The following is a 24,952-nucleotide window of genomic DNA, read 5'->3' on the forward strand; positions in this document are numbered from 1 at the left end:
CTCTAACTTAGAATGTTGAGAGTGGGAGTGAAACTCCGAATGAAGTGTTTGAGGGATGAGCATGAAGCAATCAATGAATGAGACTTTAAAAAAAGACACAAACAAGTGTCATGACATATGAAAGTGTCAAGAATAAGTCTAAAAAAGAGTCCGAGATGGAGTCCAAGATAAAGTCTGATATGGAGTCCAATATAGACCCGAGATGGACCCGATATAGACCCAAGATGGAGCTCGAGATGGAGTCCAAGATGGACCTAAGATGGAGTTTGAGATGGACCCGAGATGGAGTTTGAGATGGACCCGAGATGGAGTTTGAGATGGACTTGAGATGGAGTCCGAAATGGACTTAAGATAGAGTCCGAGATGGACCTAAGATGGAGTCTGAGATGGACCCAAAATGGAGTTCGAGATGGACCTGAGATGAAGTCTGAGATGGAGTCCAAGATGGACCCGAGATGGAATTTGAGGTTGAGTTTGAGATCAACCTAAGATGGAGTTTAAGGTCGAGACCAAGACTGAGATGGAGACCAAGACAGGGATGGAGACCGAGACTGAGACCAAGACAGAGTTCAAGACCAAGTTTGAGACCAAGTCCGAGACCAAATATGAATCCAAGTCTAAGTCCGAGGGTGAAAGCCCAAAGCAATTGTTTCCTAGACCCTAGGGTGTTTGGTGAGCTCTAAAAGTATAATAGAAGGAGGATTCTAGTGAAGCCAATTTGGCTAGGAAAGGTTAGTATGATCAAGGAAGGTTATACCTATGTGTTGGGTGATGGTATATCCATTGAGGAGTCCAAAGCTAAAGTGAACATAAATAAACAAGTATTTTGGTGAAGTGTTCAAAAGTTGGCCCTAACTCCCTCATGAGATTGAATGGTCAATGCTCCCAATCCAAATGTGGGTAGCATTATTTAGCATGGCTCATTAGAATCTCGCTCTAGCCATATGGCTAGGGCACCCAAAGGCAGAAAGTGGGGAGAATACCCATGAGGCTCATATAGAGCTATAGTGTTTTGAAATGTTATCCCAAAATCCTAGACTATAGAAAGGAAAAGGAGCAATCTTCTTGTGTAATGACTTGTGTTGTGATTATATCCTTAGTCACTATATAAGAGAATTGCTCCTTTTCCTTTCCATAGTTTTGGAACAACTTTCAAAACACCATAACCTTATAGAAGCCTTGTGGGTACTCTCCTCACCTTTTGTTTTTGGGTACCCTAGCCATGTGGCTAAAGTGAGGTTTTGATGAGCTATGCCAGGTATCCAAGTATGTAGTGCCACCCACACTTGGATTGGGAGCATTGACCATTCGATCTTTCGAGGGAGCTAACGCTAACTCTTGAACACTTTACCAAGTTACCCCATTTATCCATCCATATTCACTCTAGCCTTGGACTCCTTAATGGTTATATCATCACCTACTATATGAATATAACCTTCTTTAGTCACATTAGCCTTTCCTGGCCAAATTGGCTTCACTAAAATCCTCCTCCTCCCCCCCCCAATTATACTTTTGGAGCTCATTAAACCACCCAGAGTTTGGGAGATGATTGCTTTGGTCTTTCATCCTCAGACTTAGACTTGGACTCAAACTTGGACTCGAACTTAGACTCGGACTTGGACTTAGACTCAGACTCGGACTTGGTCTCGGTCTTAGTCTGGGTCTAGGTCTTGGTTTTAGTCTCGGTCTTAGTCTTAATCTTAGTTTTGGTCTCCATCTCGGTCTCGATCTCTCTCTTAGATCTATCTTAGACTCTATCTCATGTCCATTTTAGACTCCATTTTGGGTCTATCTCAGACTCCATCTTAGACTTTATCTCACCATCTTGGATCCATATCAAACTCTATCTCGGGTCCATCTTAGGTCTATATTAAGCTCTATCTTAGGTCCATCTCAAGTCCATATCGGACTCCATATCAAACTCTTTCTCAGACTCTTTTTTGGACTTATTCTTGATACTTCCATGTGTTATGACACTTGCCAAATATTAGTTATTCTTGTGTCTCTTTTTAAAGATTCATTTATTGATTTTTTCATACTCATTCCTCAAGCACTTTATTCAGAATTCTATTCCCACTCTCAACTTTCCAAGTTGGAGCTTTTAGTCTAAATATGTTATGCTTGTTTAACTTCTACTTTAACCACTACCATATGAAACCCTTTTTGCTCCACTTTAGGGGCTTAGGGATTTGTGTTTCACAAGCCACTAACCCCTAGTCCCAATTTCAACTCAGTTTGGAAGCATCACTAAAGAGTTTTTTTAAAATTGGGTTCTAAACCTCAATATCTCTATTATAATTTTAAAACCTCTATATCCTTAGGATTCCCATGGAAAATTGTTCTATCCTTAAGGTTCCCATGGAAAAACATTGGCTGGATGCAAAGATTGGTAGCAAGAGCAAGAGGAGCTATACTATACACCATAAATGCCACCTTTAATTGAGTTTGATTATTCAATTGAAACCATATTACATTAAAAATTGTTGCTCTAGCGTCAAAGAAAGGGGAGGCTATTGCTTTGCTATAAAGATGAACAAAAATAAAAAAAGTAAAATAGAGAAAAATGAAAATCTATAAGAAAAATGAGATTTAGATGATTTAAAAGCTATATCTACACTAAAAGCATAAATCCAAATAATGCTTAGGGACAATTAAAATTGCCCCTCAACTCCACCAATATGAGTGTATAGAATATGGACATAAAATATAGAAATGTGGATATCCAATTATTATACTTATTCTAAATTAAGCCATACTTAAAAAATTAATAATTTTATATTTATTAATAAAATTATGCAACATAACCAAATGATGATTTCATGCATATAATATATAGATTCAAGTTTTAGAATTTAATTAATAATTTTATAAATGGACACTAAGTTAAATCATAAATAATATATTAAAAATGTTAAAAAATTAAAATGAGAATATAACATATATCTAAAGTGAATTAAAATATCAATACTACACAAAAATTTCTCAAGTTACATATATTAGAATTTTACCTATCTTAGTTGATAAAGTTTTCAATATTAATAAATAATTCTATTTATTATATTTAAAACAAAATTTATCAGTTTATAAGTATCAATTTATAGAATACAATTTTTGGTTTGCTTAAGCAAACCTTAAAGGGGAGTGAATGGTAATGAATATACCTAGAATATACATGGATATTTTAGGATATTTACCATCTAACGGTTGTTATTCATTCATATTAATCTTGCATTTATAAACTCCCTAAACTTTCTAATATATTTTAGTTTTTGGTTGGTTTAAGCAAACTTGTAGAGGACTATGATGGTGAATATACCTAGAATATGCTTAGATATTCTAAAATATTCTACCATTTAACAGTTGTTATTCATTTAGATTAATCTTGTACTTATAATTTATAAACATGTTTATAATTTATAAACTTTCTTAAGCCCTTTCTAGTATATTCTTTTTTATTCTATCATCTAATGGTTGATATGCAATAAGATTAATCTTGTGTTTATAAATTACAAATACTTTTGTAATTATAGCTTTATTTAATCAATTAGATTAATATGTAATAATAAAATTACTATTAAGCAAACACATGCAACGTGTAGCAATTTAATTTACCATCTAATGGTTGATATTAAATAAGATTAATTTTGTGCTTATAAAATATAAATATATTTATAATTATAAATTTCTATTTGTTCTTAGTTGGCCTATTCTTTTTTTGCCTTTCGCTTTTGCACAGAGGGATGGTAAACACTTAAATGCTCACCAGTGCGAGTGTGTCGCGTGGGTGCATATGAATCGTCCGCAAAACCTAGGTAGAGGTGGACATCCAGATCCGAGCTAGAAATGAGTGGGGTGGAACTGGCGCTGGCGGAGGAGCGATCGCTCCTTTGCCCCATTCCGCTCAGCACCGCAGAGGATGGCCGATCGATCGTTCCGGCGGCGGAGGTGAGGCGATGTTTCACGCGGAGAAAGGGCCCCAGGCCGGAGGTCCAGGCCTACACAGTCCAATGCTCGCGCTGCGGCCAATGGCGGCTGGTGCCCAGCGAGGAGGTCTACGAATCCATCCGGGCGCGGGTGCTGGAGAATCCGTGGGTGTGCGAGGACGCCAGAATCTGGAGGCCCGATGCGTGTTGCGACATCAAGGGCGACATCCAGCAGGAGGGCGATGATCGATTGTGGGCGCTGGACAAGCCCAATCTGCCCAAGACGCCCGCCGGCTGGAAGCGCGACTTCGTCATTCGCAGCGAAGGGTGCTCCAGGTTTGGCGACATGTAAGTTTCGTATATCTTCTTTCTCTCTCGATCGAGCGCCCACTTCTTTTCTTCTTGGTTCCTAGATACTACATTTCTCCTTGCGGGAAGAAGCTGCGCTCCATGGTCGAGGTTGCAAAGTAAGTTTCTTTCTCGTACCTTATAGCTTAGATTTTCCTTTTCGCTTATAGATTCTATAGCTAGCTTAGATTTCCTTTTCTATAGCTTACTATAAGCAAGCTTAGATTCTATAGCTAGCTTAGATGTCCTCCAAAACTTGCTAGAGGTGGTAGGCATCCTTTATTCTAGTTCTAGACTAGATTTTGTTACTACTTGTGGCTTAGAACTAACTTCGAATGTCCTGAACTTATCGGATGTTTACTGTTCTTCCAGGTTCCTTGAAGATCACCCCGAGTACTATGACTTGAGCGTAGACCAGTTTTGTTACACGATACCACAACCTGCTGATAAGAGCTACGTCGCAGGCAAGAAACGAGCACGCGATTCTCCTGCCAAGCTAGTGCTCCAGAGATGCGTCAGGCAGTCGAGAAACCGTGACAGAAGCGCCAGGGGATTGAACAAGAAAAATGGTTCACGAGTGCCGCAGAAAGCTCTCAAACCATCGCTCAAACTTCCACCTCCGGTGCCGCGGGGATGGATCCGGGAGATCATTCTTCGTGGCAGCGGAAGCTCCAGGCTATGCGACGTGTAAGCTTTTACCATTTCTTCTCTACCAGATTTTTCGTAACAAGGTTGTGTTTCGTCACAGATACTATCTCTCTCCATGCCAAGCCAGGATTCGCTCTCTGCCAGACATGAACGAGTAAGCAAGAAGTTTTCTCGAAGCTCTCATCTCTTTCTACTTTGGCTCTTCTCAGGTTCTTGCACCAGAATCCTTCCTATCTTCATCACGGAGTTCGTCTCGAGCAGTTCGATTTCGGCGCTCCAGCGTCCGAGAGAGAAATCTTCGAAGTTGGATCGCTCCCTGGCTGTGCAGTGACGAGGGCGATGAAAGGCTCCAACTTAAGGAGCTAGATTTTGCACAAGAAAACTCGTCCTCCGTTATAGCGAACTTACGCAAACGCTAGTTGATTTGTGGTGAGATCCCCGAGATTGATCTAAATGTATAGTAGCCGTTAGATCATATAAGAACCCTAAAACCCCGAATATGCCTCCACTTGAATGTCCCTCCTTCGAGTGCACCTCGATCCAGCGGATTCCTACGCCCAGCTCGTGATCTCCTGCGCCAGGAAGCGCGATCTCCTCCAAGCCAGGCGCCTCCACTCGCGGCTCCAGGCGATCCATCTTGCCGATGACAGATTCATCGCCAATCTCCTCATCGACATGTATGGCAAATGCGGCAGCCCGGACGACGCTCGATCCGTGTTTGCCACCATCCGCCGCCCCAACTCCTTCTCCTGGAACATCTTAATCTCGGCCTACGCCACCAACGGCCATGCCGATCGCGCGCGCCAGCTCTTCCACGCGATGCCGCTCAAGAACGAGGTCTCCTGGACCACGATCCTCCACTCGCACGCCCAGGACGGCGATCTGGATGAAGCGCACGGGGTCTTCCTCCGGATGCCGGGCTGGGACGCGCTCACCATGACCGCCATGGCGGTGGCGTTTGCGCGGAACAGGGATGTGGAGCACGCCAAGGCGCTGTTCGATGGACTGCCGGAGCGCGACGTGGTGCCGTGGACCGCGATGCTTGTGGCGTATAGCGAGGATGGCGATCTGGATGGCGCGAGGGGCTTGTTCTTGAGGATGCCAGAGTGGGGGATCGTGCCGTCCAATGCGATGATCTCTACGTTTGGGCAGCAGGGATTGGTGAGGGAATCGAAGATGGTATTTGATGCGATGCCTGGGAGGGATGATGTTTCGTGGGGCGCGATGATCAAAGCTTATACCCAGGCTGGGCATTTTGTGGAGGCTGTGAGGATGTTTGAGATTGTGCCGGAAAGAAGCACTGTCGCGATGACGAGTATGGTGGTTGCTTATGCGGAGAACGATGCTTTGGAAATCAGCAAGGTGATGTTTGATCGCATACCGGAAAGAGATCCAGTGTCTTGGACAGCGTTGCTCTCAGTAAATGCAACAAACGGGCATCTTGTGGAAGTGATAAACATATTCGATCGCATGCCGAAACGAAGTTGGAGGTGTTGGCAGACGATGCTTTCGGCCTACTCTGATCACGGAGACTTGGAAAACACAAAACTGACGTTCGCCACCATGCCTTACAGGGGATCAGTGTCGTGGAACGCGCTGCTCGGAGCGTATGCTCAAACCGGCCATCTTGAGAGCGCCAAGGAGTTCTTTGACAGAATGCCGCAGTGCGACACCGTCTCGTGGACAATCGTCTCGGAAGCATACGCTCAGAGGGGACACATCCAAGAATCGAGGTGGTTTTTCGACAACGTCCCGGACAGAGATCTCGTCTCCTGGAACTCGATCATGTCGGCCTATGCGAGAAGGGCGCTGTTTCGCGAAGTGATCGAGCTCTTCGCGGCGATGGTGATGGAGGGAGTCGATCCGGATGCGGTGAGCTGCCTGCTGCTGCTCACGGCTCACAGCCACATCGGCCTGGTGGCCGAAAGCAAGGAGGTATTCCTGTCCATGGCGTCGGACTACTCCGTGGAGTGGGACGCGCAGCACTTTCGATGCATGGCGGATGCTCTGGCCAGAGCTGGCCGGCTTCTCGACGCCAAAGAGCTGCTCGAGTCCATGCCGTTTGGCGCCGAGAGCGTGGCGTGGACGAGCTTCGTGGGCGCTTGCAAGATCCACGGGAATCTGGAGCTCGCAGCGTTTGGAGTCGAGCAAGCGCAGGACTCCGATTCTCAGGATGGCGCTCCGTATGTTTTGCTATCGAATGCGGTCTTGGGCACGTAGAAGTTCCATCAAAAAGAGATTTTTTCTCTCTCCCAGATCGTTTTTCTATCCAATGTGGTCGCGGGATCGTAGAGGGTGATCGATCTTATGTTGCCGAGGAGAAGAGCTCTAGGAGTTCTTGCGAGATTCGTGCTTGCCAGGAGCTACAGCAGGAGGGAGACATGGGGTGGAAAGCCATTCTTGCAACACCCGCTCGCTCCAAGGAACCGGGGATGGGGGCTGGAGCTCAAGATGCTGGAGTGCGTGAGGAAAGGTAAGGTGATGTTCGCCAGGAAGATCCTCCCTCTGTGCCTGGAGCGCGGCGTCTTCACCGAGAACACCGAGCTCGCGACGCTGGTGATCGAGCTCTTCGGCAAGAACAGCTGCCTGGAAGAAGCGCGCGTGACCTTCGAGAGCCTGCCAAGACCCGGCAACATCGCCTGGCACTTCATGGTCCAGGCCTACATCCTGGCCGGGAAGATCGACGAGGCGCGAGAGCTCTTCGACAAGATCCCGACGATCACCGCTCACACTCGCAACGTGATGCTGGGAGCTTACCTCGCCAAGAACAGGCTCGCCGACGCCAAGGCTCTCTACGATCGCCGCCCCGTCCAGGAGCTCGTGACGTGGTGTATCATGTTTACCGCGCTCGTCAAGAGCGATCATCTCGACACCGCGCGAGGGATGCTCTGGGCGATGCCAGTGACCAGGATCGACATCGCCTGGAACGTAGTGATCCAGGCCTACTGTAAGAAGGGTCTCTTCGATCAAGCCAAGGAAGTGTTTGATTCCATGCCTGGGCATTCCAAGAACCCAATCACGTACCGGATGATGGTCACTGCCTATGCCCAGTCCGGGCATCTCGCCCAGGCGCGCGAGCTCCTCCGCGAGATTGAGGAGCTCGATGGCGTCGCCTGGAACGAGATGATCCAGGCGTATGCCCGGTTTGGGCATCTTGGCCGCGCGCTGGAGATGATGGATCTCCGCCCGGGACGCACCGACGACGCCTCGCGCATAGCGATGATCCAGGCCGCCGGGAGGCTGGGCAGGATCCGCGACGCCGAGACGATCTTCGCCAGCGTCACACTCGATCGCGTCGCTTACAACGCGCTGCTAACGGCCTATGCCCGCGCTGGGCTCGTCGACGCCGCCAGGAAGATCTTCCACGATCTGGACGACGCCAGGAACGAGACCAGCTGGAGCAACATGATCCAGTGCTACGCGCAGCGCGATCTCGTCCACGACGCCGAGGAGCTCTTCGATCGATCGCCATACGAGTGCGTCGCAGCGTCCACTGCGATGGTCGGAGCTTACGCTCGAGCTGGGCTTGTGTTCCAGGCCAAGCGCTTGTTTGACAGCCTCATCTTGAAGAACGCCACCACCTGGGCAGTGATGATCGGTGGCTATGCCCGGAGTGGGCATCCCAGAGCCGCGATCCATTTCTTCCACCGGATGGTGTTCGAGGGCGTCGATCCCACTCGCCTGGCTTTCACGGCCGTTTTAACTGCCTGTCAGCTGAAGCGGGCGCGCTACTATCTCAGCTCCATGGGCCGAGACTATGGCGTACCTCCTGGCCTCGAGCACTACCACTGCCTCCTCGAGCTTCTCGGGAGGAATGCCAAGCTGCTGGATCGTGCCGAGGAGCTCGTGAACTCGATGCCTTTCTTTCCTGATGCTGCTGCCTGGACGATTCTCAAGCGTGCCTGTGAGGCTCACGGGGACACCGAGCGAGCGGCGAGGATCACTGTTTCACCAAAGTTCGAGTTTGTCAGTGCCCATGATCACGTTTGCAAGCGGGAGATGATTCAGTACCTGGATGAAGCGCTGCCGGACAAGGATCCCAGTGTCAGAGACTATGGAATTCCTATGGCTCATCTCTTTACAATCGGGAGAGAACTGCGACGATGGGAGAAATGAAGGACGTCGTCGTTTTTCTTCTGTACATTGGAACGAGAAACGAACAAAAAACGTTCATGAGAGCGAAAGCATTGTCAACTTGGAAACGATTCACGAGCGGGACGCTGCCGAGTATCCAAGAATCGCGCCGTCACACACGTTGAGCTCGATTGACAGGTTCACGGGTCTGCTGTGATGGCTCGAGTCCACATTTATCTCTCGCTGCTCGTCATGTCGACCTGGGAGTGAGACGCTGAGAAACAAACGGAAAGGAAAGAAAGCTTTTAATTACCATCACGGCCGTTTGCACACCGCGGACTTTGGAGACTGATACTCACGTCGTTCGCGGATGAAACGTCCGATCTGTTGCTGTTGGTGGCGTCACTGTCGTGATTGTTAGCTCCACTCACTTCGTGTGGAGGCATCTGACCAATGTTGATGTTGATAGTCACCGAGGAATCTTGCGAGCTAGGAGCACCAAAGAGCTGAGCAGAGTGATCACCACCACCTCCATGCTCGTCATCTCTATCCGACCTCTTCCACAATTTAAGACTCCATTTTCCAGGCCTCATTGGTCTGCTGCTCACGAGCCTTCGGTGGTCGCTCCCGGTTCCTTCGTACTCGAAAACTTGAGAGCTCCATCCTTGCTGCTGGCTGACTACACTTTGCTGCTGCTGAGGATGCTGAGGATGCTGTGACTGAAGCTCCATCTCATTCGAGAGCTGCAGCTCTGGATCAAACAGTGGTCTGATCGCTGGAGCCATCTGAGGATTCATCTGGGAATAGTTTACCAGCCGCCTGTCCGGAGAACTGCGGAGAGAGAGCCGGCAGATGGGACATGTCGAGTGTTGTCTCAGCCATGCGTCTATACAGTCGATGTGGAAGGCATGTCCACACCATGGAAGGAGGCGAAGCATTTCTTTCTCAGCATAATCGTTGAGACACACAGTACATCTGCATAAACAAAAGGATAAACCAGGACACGCTTTAGCGACAATATCTCCTTGCCGAGCAAACTATATACGAAAAACAAAGGCTTACAAGGCATCTTCTCGCGAAAACATCCGCTGGTTGTACTTCACGCTTGGAAACGTCGCAACCACCGATGGCTCAAGTCCACTCAAGCTCCTCTCCATCTGGAAAAAAAAAATGAAAATCAAAGGGATCAACCACCAGTTCTAAGAAAATGTCTACTTAGATAGCTAAGTTTGAGCTAAAGCACCACCAAGCAAAGGAAAAAAAGAACGAAAGAAACCAAACAAAGAACTATTTTAGCTCTTGCATGAAACTATGCGCTCGCTACTTCCCAGAAATCCAAGGCCAAATCGAGATAATCTTACCGAAGCTACTTGAAATCCCGGCGCCGCTGCCCCGCGCCGCCTCCGCCGCCGCCACAGCAGCCGCGCGCAAACGAAGACGATGAACGTCGCGCTCACCGCGAATCCCAAGACCGTCATCACCACATTCATGCTTGAGCTGATCATCCTCGCAAGGCCGAAATTTTCCCCTCCCACTGCCCGATCGATCGATCTATCTATCTCTCAAGAACGAAGATCTCGGCCGCCGGCATTCCCACGGCCTCCAAGCATTGCGGAGGCGCGGCAGGGAAGTACTGGCCGGCCGCCATAGCCGTGCACGCTCGTGCTCATCCCTCGCTTATTCTCGCGCTAGGGGAGCTAGAGAAAAAGAAATGGGCGTGTAAGGGCAGGGTGTCCTTGCCAAAGTACCTGTCCTTAGGACAGATTTGGCCATGGCCGCGATTCGTGAGTGGAAGAATGGGCCACAAAATTTCTCTATACAAGTAGCCAATGCATGGTTGATAATAGCTCCAATGGAATTTGGATGACGATAGCAACAGGCAATTCTACCTTTGCACCACAATTGGTGGAACAAACTATAGCTAGCTATTTTCTCCTCCTGCGTTCGTACGATAACTACATGAAATCTAGGGTTCTTGGTTTCCTTTTATTCCTTGGTCAATGGAACTACACTAATTGAGCCGTTGACCAAATGGGATTAAACTTGGTCAACGTGGGCATGGTTTTGGAGATGGATTTTCAAACCTTGGAACTAACAAGCGGGAATGGACTTAGCCAGGAGCGTCGACGATGTCCTACGCCTCCCTCCCGACAATGCCGAGGCCGATTGTTTTATCTACTCGTCACTGCTCCAGCGCCTGGGACGCTCCTCGTCGCTGGAAGGAGGCAGGAGAATCCACCGGCATTTGGCGACTGCCGGGCAGGATCGGTGCAATACTTTCCTTGGAAATCACTTGATCAACATGTATGGGAAGTGCGGGAGCATCGACGACGCGCGAAGGGTCTTCGAGGGCATTCTCCGACCGAATGTTTTCTCGTGGAACACCATGATCGCTGCATATACCCAGAATGGGCATTTTGACGAGGCGAGGCGGGTGTTTGGGGAGATGCCGAGGAAGAATGTGGTGTCGTGGAACACACTCTTGGCGGCGTATTCAGAGAGAGGGATGTTGTGTGAGGCGAAGGAAATGTTTGACAGGATGCCGCAAAAAGATGTCATTTCGTGGAACTCGCTGGTAACAGCATATGCCCAGAATGGGCATATTTTGGTAGCGAGAGGCTTGTTTGAGAATATGCCCACCCGCGACGCGGCTTCGTGGAACACCATGATCGCGGCCTATGCTCATGCGAAGCACGGCAGCGAGGAAGCCCTCACGCTTTTCAAGAGATTGATCGCGAGCCCCGTGCGCCCCGACGACATCACATTCCTGAGTGTGATCGAGGCGTGCTCGGATCTGGAAAACGGGCACTTCATCCACTCGAGCTTCATCAATGCCAAGGTGAGATCGCCGCTCAAGGTAGAAAACGCGCTCATCAACCTCTACGGCTCCAAGTTCCAGCGCGTCGCCGCCGCAAGGGAGATCTTCGACACAATGCGCGAGCGCGACTTGATCTCCTGGAACACGATGATCGCGGCATATGCCCAGTCTGGGGATGGCGAGGAAGGCATCCATCTCTTCCGGATCATGGATCTCTACGGCGAGGCCCCAGACTCCATCACCCTCATCGCGGTGCTGGACGCTTGCACCGCCGCGCGATCCTTGGAGCGCGGCAAAACCATCCACGCTGCGATACGCGCTGGGACGAGACTTGATCTTACCACGCACCTCCTCGTTCTCACGGCGCTGGTAAACATGTATGGCAACCTCGGCTGCGTGGAGCTGGCCATGGAGGCGTTCCAGGGGATCCAGCGCAGGGACGTGACGGCCTGGACGGCGGTGATCGTCGCCCACGCACGGAATGGCCATGGCGGCGCGGCGCTGGAGCTGTTTCGAGAGTTTGGGCTCGAGGGGATGCAGCCGGATGCCGTGGCGTTCCTCTCCATCTTGACGGCATGCAGCCACGCGGGGCTCTTGTACAGCGGCCGGGACTTCTTCGTGGCCTTGCATGGCGACTACAACGTCGGGGTTACGTTGGAGCACTACCGGTGTGTGATTGATATGCTGGGAAGGCTCGGACAATTGGAGCTCGCCGAGGAGGTGATCCGGGGGATGCCGTTCAAGGCCGACTTTGTTTCGTGGGTGACTTTGCTGGGCGCTTGCAAGACGCAGGGAGATGCCCATCGGGGGCAAAGGGTGGCGGAGGCTGCGTCGAGTTTGGATCCAGGGGTGGCGTCGCCATATGTGTATCGCTACTATGGAAGTTAGTGGCTTGGAACTTCGAAATTTTTGTTTGACCGCTGTCTGAAAAGTTGGCGTGTGCGGAAACATTGAAAACGAGGATAGCATTTAGGAACTTTTTGAACGTGGCATTTTTTCACACTGAGGTCTCAACATCCGACGACCAGCAGAGCTTTTTTGTGGCCGCGAGAGAATGAAATTTTCTCTAAGAAACTGATTATATCACAGAACTTCGAAGAAACAAAACTACCTCAACCTCTATAAGCTTGCCAATGGAGCGTTTACAAGCGATCGATTTCCATTCATTCATTCATATAAGCTTTTTACTTCTAGTGGAGAGAGGTGGTGAACGAAACAGTCTCCAGAGGGCTTCCGCAATGGTACTGCTGGATGATATCAGCCAGCGAGAGGACGACACGGGTGTCCATGGGCTTCACCAGCGGGTACCTTTGCGGGACGAGCACGAAATCATACGTGTGGTTCCTCGTACTCAAAGGATTCGGGTATGGAATGTTGTGGCTGGTATTGGAAGGAGCGACGTAAGGCTCGAGAATGCTGGCCGTCACAGGTCCTGTGAAAACCAGATCAATATAGATCATAGAAGAACGTGCATGCATAGAAGAAGCATACACGATTGTTTCTATGTACTCGGATATTTGCCAAGATGGAATCTCATCTCTTATAATTCCATCAGTATGGCTGATCAAAGAGACTTTTTCAGAAGCACCGAAGAGCGAGACATGATCACTTGGAACACAATGCTTGAAGTGTATGCCCAAAACAAGGAGGAGAATACAGCAAGAACACTGTTTTCGAAGATGGACCTCGTCTCTTTTACGGTTTTTATCGTGTTGAGGAAACAAAACGATTATTTGACCAAGTTCCAGCCACTAGTGGTAACATGGAATGTGATGGGCACAGCATATGCTCAAAGCGGTCACTTTGGAGATTCTCTACATTTTCACTCATGAAAATTCTCGTCACCTTTAGTGCGATGATAAGCATCTGACGTGTTTAAAGCCAAGGAAGCCTTCGAGTCGATTCCACTGGACGTGGAGCCCTTGCCCAGAATGCATGGATAAGATTGCATTCCAGGAGCTCAGTGTCTTCTCCCCGTCTTCTCTCAAACAGTGACTCCGATCCATCCAAATAGTGAGAGCTGCAAACGAGCACGGTTGAGCAGCTTATTGAGTCCCAAGCGGGCATTCGATCGAACACACCCTTGGCGCTTTTTTCGTAACAGGTCTACCATTAGACAGTTCCACGCTACCAAGTTCCTCTCTGGAATATGCTTCCTTGAGATTGTCCACGAAAGCTTGGATCAATGCTGTCCATGACGAGTAGATCGATCCAAAGTGATAGAGGTGTTCCAGCGTATGAAGGCCAGAGACATGATCTCGTGGACGTGTTTGACCATAGCTCATTCCCACGCCAGAGATGGTGTCAAATCAAGTTTTCCAAGAAATGGCAATGGAAGGAGTGAGGCCAAACCGGATAAGTTTCATGAGCTTGTCGCTTGCAGCCATATGGGATGGATAGATCAAGCTCTTGAGTGTTTGTGGAGCATGCAACAATTGACTATGGGATAGATCCACGCCAGGGAGCACTATAGCTGTGTTGTGAATATGTTGGAGAGAACTGGCCAGCTGACAGAGGCTCGACAGGTTATAAGCTTTTTGCCAGGATGTCCGGTTGCTTGGGGAGCTCATCTTGGAGCTTGCAAGTTTCAGTGTGATGGTGGTGTTGGAGAGGATGTTTATTCCTCACGTCCTATTGCGAAGCTTACACAAATGTGCTTTTGCGAGGTATATGCCGCCCAAATTATTTTTTGTTTAAAAAAATGGAACAAATTCTCGAATTAAAAAGCTAGATTATTCTCTTAAAAATCTCGTTCCTTGTCGTCCAGAGTGTGGAAGATCTTCCTGGTGGAGCCCAGCGCGGGCATAGGCCATGAGGAGCGTGTTGTAAGCGACGCGATCGAGTGTGACGCTGGCGAAGATCGTCTCCGTCGCGGATCCTGCGCAGCTTCCCGGCGCCCTGGATCATCACGATGCGCGAGGCGTCGTCGGTGTGTGATCCATCATCTCCCGGCCAAGATGCCCAAACCGGGCATACGCCTGGATCATCTCGTTCCAGGCGACGCCATCTTTTCTCCTTTTATTTTGGTTATTTATATTCGAGGCAAGCTTTTTTGTTGGTCTGTTTCATCTATCCCACTGTGAGGCATGAGACTGATGGATCAGTGTTCGCGAGTTGATTTCTTGTGTTTGTAGGGTGGAATGAAGGCTTTATCCGTATGCAATTAAGGTAAGCTCAAAAAGTCCAAAGAAAGAAAAGATCTGGAGTTCTACATCACGTAGACCACTATTTCGCTTATTTCAATACCGAAAATAATCAGCACTTCTGTTTAAGAAAATGTATAAAGGTTGCTTTCTAGGAATAAACGTGCTGTGCAGCACCAGATTTGTGCTCAGCCCACCCATCCGAAAAAAAAACTCCTTTCAATGGAAACCGATCACAGATAAATGCTGCTCTTCTCTCGAGTTCGTTGCTAGATCGCTCCCCAGTCTCGAGTGTCTCTCCTTCGTCCTCCGGCGCGGGAGCAGCACAAATGGAGACGATCAAGCCCCGGGCGACTCTTGTCCTGTGCTCTGGAGTTTTCCTGCTCTTGATCTCTCTGTTCCTGATCCAGGTTGCTGCCGACGATGATGCGACTCTCGACTGCGATAGCCAAGTGAATGGTCTCGCCGGGAATTGCATGACTGCCGTGCTCTTTGGAACCAAACCGTCATCCAAGTGCTGCAAGTTCGTGAGGAGCGCCCAGCTCGACTGCCTCTGTTCCAAGATCACCAAAGATGTCACCAAAATGATCACTGAGCATCTGCTCAGCACCGCTCTTAAAATCGCAAAGCAGTGCAACTGGGAGCTACCTCACAACTATCAGTGCGGAAGTTAGTACTCGCTCACTTTCATTTTGCCTTTCTGCTGCTGGTGACAAAAGAACTGACCTTTTGTTCAATGTCGTTGCAGGCTACACTTTTCCCTGACAAAAAAGAAGTTGATGATTCAGGCATGCTTGTAGCAAATCCTTGAAAAAGCTTACAGTAAGAACTCTCTGGTTAATTATCCGCATTGTTGTGCTTTGAGTGTAGAGGTTCCAACGAACAGCATTGCATAATCCTTTCAATCCACTTTACAAGTAACAAAGGAATCGGGCGAGCTTATACATGTATACCCCGGCAACAAAGGATGTTTGGGCATCTGCTTTAGTTCCTGGTTCAGATAGAGAAACGACACACTTTCTTGCTTGCCTCTTGTAAGCTTCTCAATTGCATGGACTTTTTTCCAGTGAGCTTCATCCCAACGTTGTAGCTTCTGCCTCTCAACGTTAGTAGTAGTGTTAGATAGCTCCTATATGTTTTGCCCTGCCAGCTTCTCTATATCTATAAGTTCTCATAGCATTCCATGATGTGATTTTCTTTGAAGAGAAATTATGGATGGAAGCTGATTAGATCTCGCAAGACAGTTCCAGCACTGCGTGATGTCCATTCAAGGTGACGGCTCTGGTCGATCTAAACAATGTGTTTGTGTAGAACAAGGCAGAGCTGGCACGGGAGACTTTAGATGGAATCCAGAACAAAGACTCTTTTTCGTGGGCGATTCTTTTCTCGGTCTATGCCCGGAACGGGAATGTGTACGCCGCCAAGCTTGCATTTGATCAAATCAATGGTACTGCTGGATGATATCAACCAGCGAGAGGACGACATGGGCTTCACCAGCGGTTCCGTTGCGGAACGAACGTGTGGTTCCTCGTACTCACAGGATTCGGGTATGGAATATTGTGGCTAGTATTGGAAGGAACAGTTGAAGACCTTGGAAGGAGCTACTAGTGCTCTTTGATCTGCCACCACCGTTGAGAAGAGATATTCCCGCGAAAGCCTTGGATGTGGATTGTGGGAGGCGAGTCAGTGCTGCTCAAGAGGATGAAATTACCAGTCGCCACTGTAGACCCATACTAGATGATCAAACCCACAGTGACATGTGCAAACAGGCAGGACACAAGAAAAGAAGACACCGTCATTGGAATTTGTTGTGCGTTTTGTCGTAATCTAAATTCGTCAGTTTTCTAATAAAGGACCAAAATATTTTTTCGAAATAGACAAAAGAATATTATAATTGTGTTTTAATGGTGTGGAATACTTTGAAGATCTTGTAATTTTTCATCCTTGAATCTTTGAGTTCAGAAAAATCGAAGATCATACATGATCACTTGGAACACAATGCTTGAAGTCTATGGGAGGAAAACTGTTTTCGAAGATGCCATTCTGGGACCTCGTCGCTTTTACGGTTTTAATCACAGTTTTTGCATCAAATGGCCGTGTTGAGGACGCAAAACGATTATTTGACCAAGTTCCAGCCACTAGTGTGGATGGTCTCCGCATATGCTCAAAGGGGTCACTTTGGAGATTCTCTACAATTTCTCTCATGAAAAATCTCGTGACCTTTAGTGTGCTGATATGCATCTATGTGTAGTGTGGAGACGTGTTTAAAGCCAAGGAAGCCTTCGAGTAGACGGTGATAGAGGTGTTCCAGCGTATGAAGGTCAGAGACATGACCTCATGGACGTGTTTGATCACACGCCGGAGATGGTATCAAATCGCTCAAAGTTTTCCAAGAAATGGCCGTGGAAGGAGTGAGGCCAAACCGGATAAATTTCATGAGCTTATTGGTCGCTTGCAGCCATTGGGATGAATAGATCAAGCTCTTGAGTGTTTGTGGAGCATGCAATTTGACTATGGGATAGGTCCAGCCAGGGAGCACTATAGCTGTGTCGTGGATATGTTGGCGAGAACTGGCCAGCTGACATATAAGCTTTTTGCCAGGATGTCCGGTTGCTTGAAGAGCTCAGCTTGGAGCTTGCAAGCTTCAGTGTGATGTTGGTGTTGGAGAGGATGCTGCGAAACATGTTTTTGAGCTGGATCCCTCCAACACTGCTCCTCACGTCCTGTTGCAAAGCTTACACAAATGTGTTTTTGCGAGGTAGATATATACTGCTTAGAAGACTGAAGGTGTAAACCACCGAAACTAGAAGGAAATTATTTTTTTCTTTAATGGAACAAATTTCTACAAGATATCTAACACAAAATAAAAAAGAAAGGGTCATGAGCACGTGTGCATGAGCAATTCCCTGATTTCGGATGTTCATAATATATGCTTTAAAGTCAACAATGGTCAACAAGGGCATAGTAATGGCGACTACCGTTCCATTCGCCGCGCTGCCACGAAGAGCGCCAATGCGTCGCCGCGTTTGCGGTAGAGTTTCTTGTTGCTCTACCTCTTCTGTGGCTGCTACCAAGTCCAGAACCCAGGTATGTGTGTTGGATTTCTTCAATGCTCAACCATGGAGCTCGCAATTCTCCCAGAGAATCATGGATAGCATAGCAGTGAGCGATGGCGAGGCTGGAGGCGCGGGTGGTGCTTCCACATATCAAGCGCTCAAGCGTTTGGACGATTTGTGGTTTCGCCTGCGGTCTAGAGCATCAGGTGCTCTCTCTCTCTCTCTTCTCGTGGAAAGACCAACCCGATTATTTGAATGTTTCAGGAACTATTCCAGAGATTGTCACTCGTCACGACGCTCAATGCCCGACGGATTCGAGAGAAGTTTCCATGGCATTCGACGTGGTGGTATGTGGTGGAACGCTTGGGATTTTCTTCGCGGCAGCACTTGCATTGAAAGGATTCAAGGTTGCTGTCGTGGAGAAGAACGTTTTGCGAGGGGTGCGTAGTTTCTTCTCTTCCTCGTTGATAACTTCCAGTTTGATCTCGCTATTGCTGCAGCGTGCGCAAGAGTGGAACATTTCTAGAAAAGAGATCCAAGAGCTTGTTGATATTGGATTGATTACTCCCGAGGAGCTGGCAAGCGTTATATCCGCTGAGTTCAATCCGGTATTCTTACTCGTTTCTTTCCGTCTTTGAGTTCTCATTTTTATCAGAATCGTTGTGGCTTCGATGGAGGCTCGGAGCTTTGGGTGAAGAACATCCTCAACCTTGGAATCTCGCAAGTAGTGAATTCCTTCGATCGACTTTTGTCATTAATTCAAGTTTTTTCTTTTGTTTTTGTTCTTCCAGGCCAGCTCGTTTGATCGAAACGCTAAAGAAAAGATTTTTGGAAGCCGGAGGAGTGATTATCGAGGGAACAGGAGCTTCGAAAATTGCTGTTTACAACGATTGTGCTGTAAGTTTCCATCCTTTTCAATTTTCTCTTCATCGTGATTTTTATTCGTTTCACAGATCATATCACTCGATGATGCGCGAGTTCTTTTGTCAAGGCTTGTCCTCGATGCCATGGGAAACTTCTCTCCGATTGTTCGCCAGGTAACGTTAACATTGAAAGTTCATCACGTCAAAAGTTTGAAGATATTTTTCTGGTGATCTAGATACGAAGCGGTTCTCCACCGGATGGAGTTTGCCTTGTGGTAGGGAGCTGTGCTCGTGGATTCCATGCCAACACTACCAGCGATATCATCTACACAAATTCTCCATTTACAACCATCAAGAACTCGAAAACTCAATACTTTTGGGAGGTTGCTTTGTTCTTCGTTCTTTCCTTTTTCTCTCGGCTAAATTACTTTCTTAGCAGGCATTTCCAGCAGGCTCGGGACCAAGAGATCGCACCACGTACATGTTTTCATACATGGACGCTACTCCCAGCCGTCCATCTCTCGAAGACATGCTTGAAGATTACTGGGACCGAATGCCCGAATACCAAGTCAGTAACATTCCTTTCTTTTTAACTTTCGCTACATTGCATTATACCAGGCGGTGAAACTTGAGGATCTCGAGGTCCTGCGTGTTCTCTTTGGAATTTTTCCAACTTACAGAAGCAGGTAAATCTAGACACATTTTTCTCTTCATTCATGTTTCGTTGCTAACCATTTCTTTTTTCTCGCAGTCCTTTGCCCGCAGCTTTCGACAGAGTTTTGCAAGTTGGCGACGCGAGCGGGATCCAATCTCCGGTTTCGTTTGGTGGTTTTGCGAGCATAGCAAGGCACTTGCAAAGGCTTTCAAATGGTAAGGGAAGATCCCGGTGGTGGATTATATGACTTGATTTACAGGGATTACGGAGGCTTTGGAGGCTGACAAACTTGACAAGAACAGCCTCTCGCTCTTGAATCCTTACACGGTAAGAGATATCCAAATTCATACAGATTGAATCAATCTCGTTCTTGGCTTCCAGCCCAATCTCAGTGGAGCATGGCTGCTGCAAAAGGCCATGTCTGTGCGGCCTGATGCTGGTGTTTCGTCTTCGTTCATAAACGAGCTCCTTTCAGTAACGTTCGAAAGCATGGAGGTGGAGTGAGAGATCCTTGTCTCAATGATTCTAACTTTGTGGCATGTAGAAACTCGGTGATCCCGTTCTTCGGCCTTTCCTCCAGGTATTTTGCTATACAATTTTCGTAGTTTTTTACTTTGATCTCTTTTTTCTCTCTTTTTTTTAGGATGTGATACAGTTTTTTCCACTTGCTATGACATTGGGATCGATTATGCTAACCAGGCCAAGCCTTTTGCCTCAGATTTTTAAACAGGTAGGCTTAGATTTGTTAACTTGATTTTTGCATGTGTTAAAAGCGTGATCGCAGGTGGGTTTGGCATCCATTGCTGACTGGATGATCCATTTTGCGAGCCTTGGACTCTACACAATGCTATCCAGCGTGATTGCTTCTCCAGCATTGTAAGCATATGCGTTTGAGCTTTCAGCCTCTGACACCTTGGTTTGTCAAAGCAGAGTTTTAGCTACGATGCTACCTAAAAACCAGAGCTACTTTTTATTACGGATTGTAGAATCATGGAAGTATGGTGCGGGTTTAGATCATAAGAATTAAACTCTTACCACACTACAAAAATTAAGAATGTTAACTATGAAGTTTTAAAGAATAACATATTGAAATAAAAACTTTTAGTCATCCTTTACATTCTTTTAATTTGTGATAATATTAATGTTTAAAATAACGTACATGTATACATATTAATATGGCATAGTTACAAAAAAATTATAAAAATTTAAAAGAAAAGAAAATATATCACCTGCATCTAAGGTGATCATCTTTAAACAATTTTCAATTTTTGCATCTTTGAAGTGATAGACAAAAACTCTTCAAAATAAAATGTGGTTGAAGCTATATCAAAATCTTTATATATATAAAAAAATATAGATTATTATATAGTATTATCAAATTATAATTTTAAGTGGCTTAACTATATATTATAACATTATATTGAAGATGATGTATGTAAGCAATACTAATATTTTAAAATTTTAATTCTGTAAGTTTTTAATTAATTATTAGTGCTTTTACTAATATTAATTTTAAAAAATTTAGGAATGTCACAGGCTTGCAAAAAAATAACTATTTAATACAAAATACTTAATATATTACTAATTATTTTAAAATTTATATTTTAATGTTTTTTTAAAATTTTAGGATAAATTTTGTTTCAGATAATGTTTTCTCACTCATTTATTAAGAAGTTATTAATTGGAGCATAACAATATTATGATTGATTAAAAATCAGTTATGACTGATTTTTAATATTTTTTAATGATTTATATTTTATTGAAAAAATGAATTTTTTTGGACTAGTTATTAAGTAAGTTATTTATTATTATTTTATAATTTTTTATTTTCTACTTAAATTTATTATACCAAATAATCATAAAATATAGTTATAATGTCAAAAAATTATTTAACTTATTTTTAAAAAATTATCACCTGAATCATGAAGCATATAGTTGAACTTATAAACTTATGACTTGATGTAACTTTTTCTTCACTATATGGATAATTTTTTCCTTCTGAATCACAAAAACCTTATTATAAAATTTTTTTGAATATGATATAGAAATTGGATAATGTTTCTACTATAATAATAACAAAAGAAAATAATTTTAAAATACAATTAACATTTACTTATGGCAATGTGCTAAAGTGATTAGCAATTTTGTATGAAGAATATTTTATGCATAACTCCTAAATGAGTGTTTATTTAAATTGTAAATATTTAAAAGGAGTTCTCAAAAAAAATTTGTAAGATTTATAACTCAAAAAGTTCACTCATCAGAAGCTAACTACTATACAATCTTTCTCTGCACAAAATCTCTCCATCTCTAGCTTTTCAAACCCACGTACAATTTTGTCCCCGCCCACTGAGTGGAGAGGAATCGGATGAGGCTGTGGTTTTAGCTGCTATGATCACTTCCCTCTCCACAAAACACTCCACTAAAGACCACCGCCCAAAGAGAAGAAACTCCCTATCATCATAACCATAAAAAACTAAGTGCGGCCACCTTTGAGGGTGACTGATAATGAAATCCAGCTTAATGCCCTAAAATGACGCTTGACATCTAGCCAACTCCTTCAGTGGCAACGACGTAGGAAAGAAAACCAAAACAAAGATTAAAAAGTGGCGCTAAACATATCTTAAATCACAGTAAGAATGTTGTTGATAAGGCCCTCCCCTGTTGTGTGTATGTGTATGCATATGCCGACGTGCCAGCGCAGCATTGGAGGCCACATGGTCGGTCGGATGGGACCAGAGCTAGCGTCAGGAAGCGCTCACGTGGCAGCGGTGGGGCCCACCCGTGCTCGGCCGGCAATTTGGCAGGTCCCCGACCGTTAGGGCGCCCCAACGGGCCTGATTCGGGCGTACGGACCGCCCACATGGCCCACGCATTGTACGGATGCGCCCGCCATGCACACGTACGGCGCGCCCACTTGGGTCTCATCTCATGTACGAAACATGGCGAATTAAACACTTGGGAGTTTTCCAGGGGGGGACCAACATGCCAAAGTTCCATTAAATACATATCTTCTTCTAGCAAACTCTAGACCCTTCAAGCAAGAAGGAGAGATAGATACGATAGGGTTCACGAAAACAATACAGCGAAACTCTTGTATTGATCAAAATTGATTGATCCAAAGCAGGAATATTCTAATATTTTTCTCAATGTATGTAGTTTGATCCCAATCCATGCCAAGTGTGCGGTCGTGGTCCCTTTGACGGCCATAGGTGACGGCGTCAGTGAGGGGACCACCCGTCTCTCCTGTCACTGGCCTGGTATAAAAGATAAGCTTTTACCACGAGCACAAACCCGGGACGATTAAAATCACGAGAGGAGCTTTACCTAAAAGCAAAGCTCCCACTTCCACTGTGATTCTCGGAGTGTTTGATCGTCACATCTCCAAAGCTATAGTGTGATCCAATCTTAGCGCTCAACTCGAAAAGGGGCAAAAGAAGAAAAAGATAGGAAATTTTTTTCCTCTTTCTTTCTCTTAGGATCCTCTATCTCTCTCTCTCTCTCTCTCTCACTCTCTCGGCCTTGTGAGTGCGCCAGCCAAGCCAAGCTCCAACTTTTCTTTAGCTTTTTCTCTTATAAGACTCTGTGTGTGCCAGGAAGCAGAGGTCCTCTCTTCCATCTCTCGCATTTCCCCTCCTCCAATTCGAATTCGCCCAAGAACTGCGATCGATCGAGCATGGCCAAGGACGCGAGCAAGGAATCGGAGGCGTTCGTGACGGCCAAGGATTACGAGGAGCCACCGCCGGCCAGGCTTGTGGATCCCAAAGAGTTTGGCTCATGGTCCTTCTACAGAGCCGGCATTGCCGAGTTCGTGGCCACGCTCTTGTTCCTCTACATCACAGTCCAGACAGTCATCGGCCACTCGAGAAACGCTGCAAACTGCGGTGGCGTCGGCCTCCTGGGGATCGCGTGGGCGTTTGGAGGCATGATCTTCGTGCTTGTCTACTGCACTGCAGGAATCTCAGGTGAATTCTCCACTCTTCTTCCGATCGAGCACAAGCTTTCTAGAAGATCTTCTAACTTGAAACTTCTCTAGGAGGACACATCAATCCGGCTGTGACCTTCGGCCTCTTCGTCGCTCGCAAGGTCTCGCTGCCGCGGGCGATCTTCTACATGATCATGCAGTGCCTGGGAGCGATCGTTGGCTGCGGCCTCGCAAAGGGCTTCCAGAAGAGCTTCTACGTCCAGCAGGGGGGAGGAGCAAACTCCGTGGCAAGAGCACGGGGCTACAGCACAGGAACCGGGCTGGGAGCCGAGATCATTGGCACCTTCGTTCTCGTCTACACCGTCTTCTCGGCCACGGATCCCAAGCGCGTCGCCAGAGACTCGCACGTCCCGGTAAGAATCACGAGCTCCTCCCTCCTCTTTTCTCGGAAGAACACAAAAAAACAGAGATTTTGATGGTTTTTTTGCTGTCGCGCTCGTGTGGGAAATGTTTTTCCAGGTGCTGGCTCCTCTTCCCATCGGATTCGCGGTGTTCATGGTTCACTTGGCCACCATTCCAATCACTGGAACGGGCATCAACCCGGCGAGGAGCTTTGGAGCCGCGGTGATCTTCAACAAGGGTGTTTCATGGGACGATCAAGTAAGAACAAGAGAGAGAGAGAGAGAGAGGAAGAGAGCTCTGTTCGTTCGTGGTCTAATCCTCTGTTTTTCTCTGTTTTTCCAGTGGATTTTCTGGGTCGGCCCCTTCATTGGAGCTGCCGCGGCAGCGATCTATCACCAATACGTGCTTAGAGCGGGCTCGGCGCTCAAGGCCTTGGGATCATTCCGCAGCAATCCTCCACACCAGCACCATGGGCACCCGTGATCGAGAAAGAAGGAAACATTCGTCTACTCGCAGCCATCCTCCCTAGTTTTCGTCCTAGTTTTCGTGTTTTCAAGCTTTTCTTCTTCCTCCCAAGTGATCTCTCTCTCTCTCTCTCTCTCTCTCTCTCTCGTAATAGTTACCGGGGAGGAGATTGTGTTCCAAGAACCAAGTTTGATGTTGTTGCGAAGCGGTGGTGATCTCCAGAGCTTTCGTACATATCTCCAAGTCATGGATTCGATCGATCGGCGCAATCAAGTCAAGCCCAATTTTCCCAGACGTGTCACCAACACACAGATGAAGAACACGCCGGGGTCATCTCTCTCGCGCAACTTCTCCTCTTCCTCTACTTCTTCCAAGATCATAAGGCGCATTGCTGGCCAAGATCATCTCTCCCTTTCTCCAAAAGATCGTTTGGTTCCCTTTTTCTTTGCTTGTATTTCCTCCTCTCTAATGTAAGTATCGAATCGATCCACGCAGCTCTCCCGGAAAGAAAGAAAGAGAGGTTCCCGACTTTGCTTGCGAGCTAGATGTTCTACAAACGTTCCATCACTGAGCTCATCCCGGGAACCAACGTGCGCGTCTCGCGGCGAGAGATGCGGCGACTTGAGCGTTCG

General features: G+C 46.7%; 8 protein-coding genes across 8 annotated transcripts; 7 read left to right on the top strand and 1 right to left on the bottom strand.

Annotated features, from left to right (window-relative positions):
• The first annotated feature begins 3,760 nt into the window (after positions 1 to 3,760).
• LOC9631907 lies at positions 3,761 to 5,417 on the top strand. The gene is made up of 5 exons (XM_002991533.2): positions 3,761 to 4,271; positions 4,337 to 4,390; positions 4,644 to 4,958; positions 5,020 to 5,073; positions 5,129 to 5,417. Exons 1-5 carry the CDS (start codon positions 3,844 to 3,846, stop codon positions 5,283 to 5,285), a joined length of 1,008 nt encoding a protein of 335 aa, XP_002991579.1. The 5' UTR covers positions 3,761 to 3,843; the 3' UTR covers positions 5,286 to 5,417.
• A 177-nt stretch (positions 5,418 to 5,594) lies between these two features.
• Positions 5,595 to 7,139, top strand: LOC112342848 (pentatricopeptide repeat-containing protein At4g02750-like). Its single transcript, XM_024665361.1, has one exon. The coding sequence runs from the start codon at positions 5,595 to 5,597 to the stop codon at positions 7,137 to 7,139; it is 1,545 nt and encodes a 514-aa protein (XP_024521129.1).
• An 87-nt stretch (positions 7,140 to 7,226) lies between these two features.
• LOC112342849 (pentatricopeptide repeat-containing protein At4g02750-like) lies at positions 7,227 to 9,035 on the top strand. Its single transcript, XM_024665362.1, has one exon. It carries the CDS (start codon positions 7,227 to 7,229, stop codon positions 9,033 to 9,035), a length of 1,809 nt encoding a protein of 602 aa, XP_024521130.1.
• LOC112342832 (RING-H2 finger protein ATL58-like) lies at positions 9,029 to 10,699 on the bottom strand. Its single transcript, XM_024665309.1, has 4 exons — positions 10,355 to 10,699; positions 10,056 to 10,150; positions 9,307 to 9,968; positions 9,029 to 9,253 (listed from the first exon to the last, which is right to left on the bottom strand). The coding sequence occupies exons 1-4, from the start codon at positions 10,496 to 10,498 to the stop codon at positions 9,126 to 9,128; spliced, it is 1,029 nt and encodes a 342-aa protein (XP_024521077.1). The 5' UTR covers positions 10,499 to 10,699; the 3' UTR covers positions 9,029 to 9,125.
• A 398-nt stretch (positions 10,700 to 11,097) lies between these two features.
• LOC9631908 (pentatricopeptide repeat-containing protein At4g02750) lies at positions 11,098 to 12,699 on the top strand. Its single transcript, XM_024665363.1, has one exon. The coding sequence runs from the start codon at positions 11,098 to 11,100 to the stop codon at positions 12,697 to 12,699; it is 1,602 nt and encodes a 533-aa protein (XP_024521131.1).
• Positions 12,700 to 15,235: 2,536 nt separating this feature from the next.
• On the top strand, positions 15,236 to 15,800 carry LOC112342835. The gene is made up of 2 exons (XM_024665324.1): positions 15,236 to 15,623; positions 15,703 to 15,800. Exons 1-2 carry the CDS (start codon positions 15,284 to 15,286, stop codon positions 15,717 to 15,719), a joined length of 357 nt encoding a protein of 118 aa, XP_024521092.1. The 5' UTR covers positions 15,236 to 15,283; the 3' UTR covers positions 15,720 to 15,800.
• A 2,127-nt stretch (positions 15,801 to 17,927) lies between these two features.
• LOC9631909 lies at positions 17,928 to 20,639 on the top strand. Its single transcript, XM_024665303.1, has 17 exons — positions 17,928 to 18,041; positions 18,096 to 18,216; positions 18,275 to 18,450; positions 18,511 to 18,618; positions 18,666 to 18,730; positions 18,802 to 18,907; positions 18,964 to 19,047; positions 19,110 to 19,256; positions 19,313 to 19,441; positions 19,492 to 19,559; positions 19,625 to 19,743; positions 19,788 to 19,855; positions 19,910 to 20,023; positions 20,073 to 20,108; positions 20,172 to 20,258; positions 20,313 to 20,404; positions 20,459 to 20,639. The coding sequence occupies exons 1-17, from the start codon at positions 17,967 to 17,969 to the stop codon at positions 20,553 to 20,555; spliced, it is 1,692 nt and encodes a 563-aa protein (XP_024521071.1). The 5' UTR covers positions 17,928 to 17,966; the 3' UTR covers positions 20,556 to 20,639.
• Positions 20,640 to 22,829: 2,190 nt separating this feature from the next.
• LOC9631910 (probable aquaporin PIP2-8) lies at positions 22,830 to 24,814 on the top strand. Its single transcript, XM_002991536.2, has 4 exons — positions 22,830 to 23,493; positions 23,565 to 23,866; positions 23,973 to 24,113; positions 24,198 to 24,814. Exons 1-4 carry the CDS (start codon positions 23,205 to 23,207, stop codon positions 24,336 to 24,338), a joined length of 873 nt encoding a protein of 290 aa, XP_002991582.1. The 5' UTR covers positions 22,830 to 23,204; the 3' UTR covers positions 24,339 to 24,814.
• The last annotated feature ends 138 nt before the right edge of the window (positions 24,815 to 24,952 follow it).

This window comes from Selaginella moellendorffii, unplaced genomic scaffold (genome assembly GCF_000143415.4).
Source record: "Selaginella moellendorffii unplaced genomic scaffold, v1.0 SELMOscaffold_121, whole genome shotgun sequence".
Classification (NCBI taxonomy): Eukaryota; Viridiplantae; Streptophyta; class Lycopodiopsida; order Selaginellales; family Selaginellaceae; genus Selaginella; species Selaginella moellendorffii.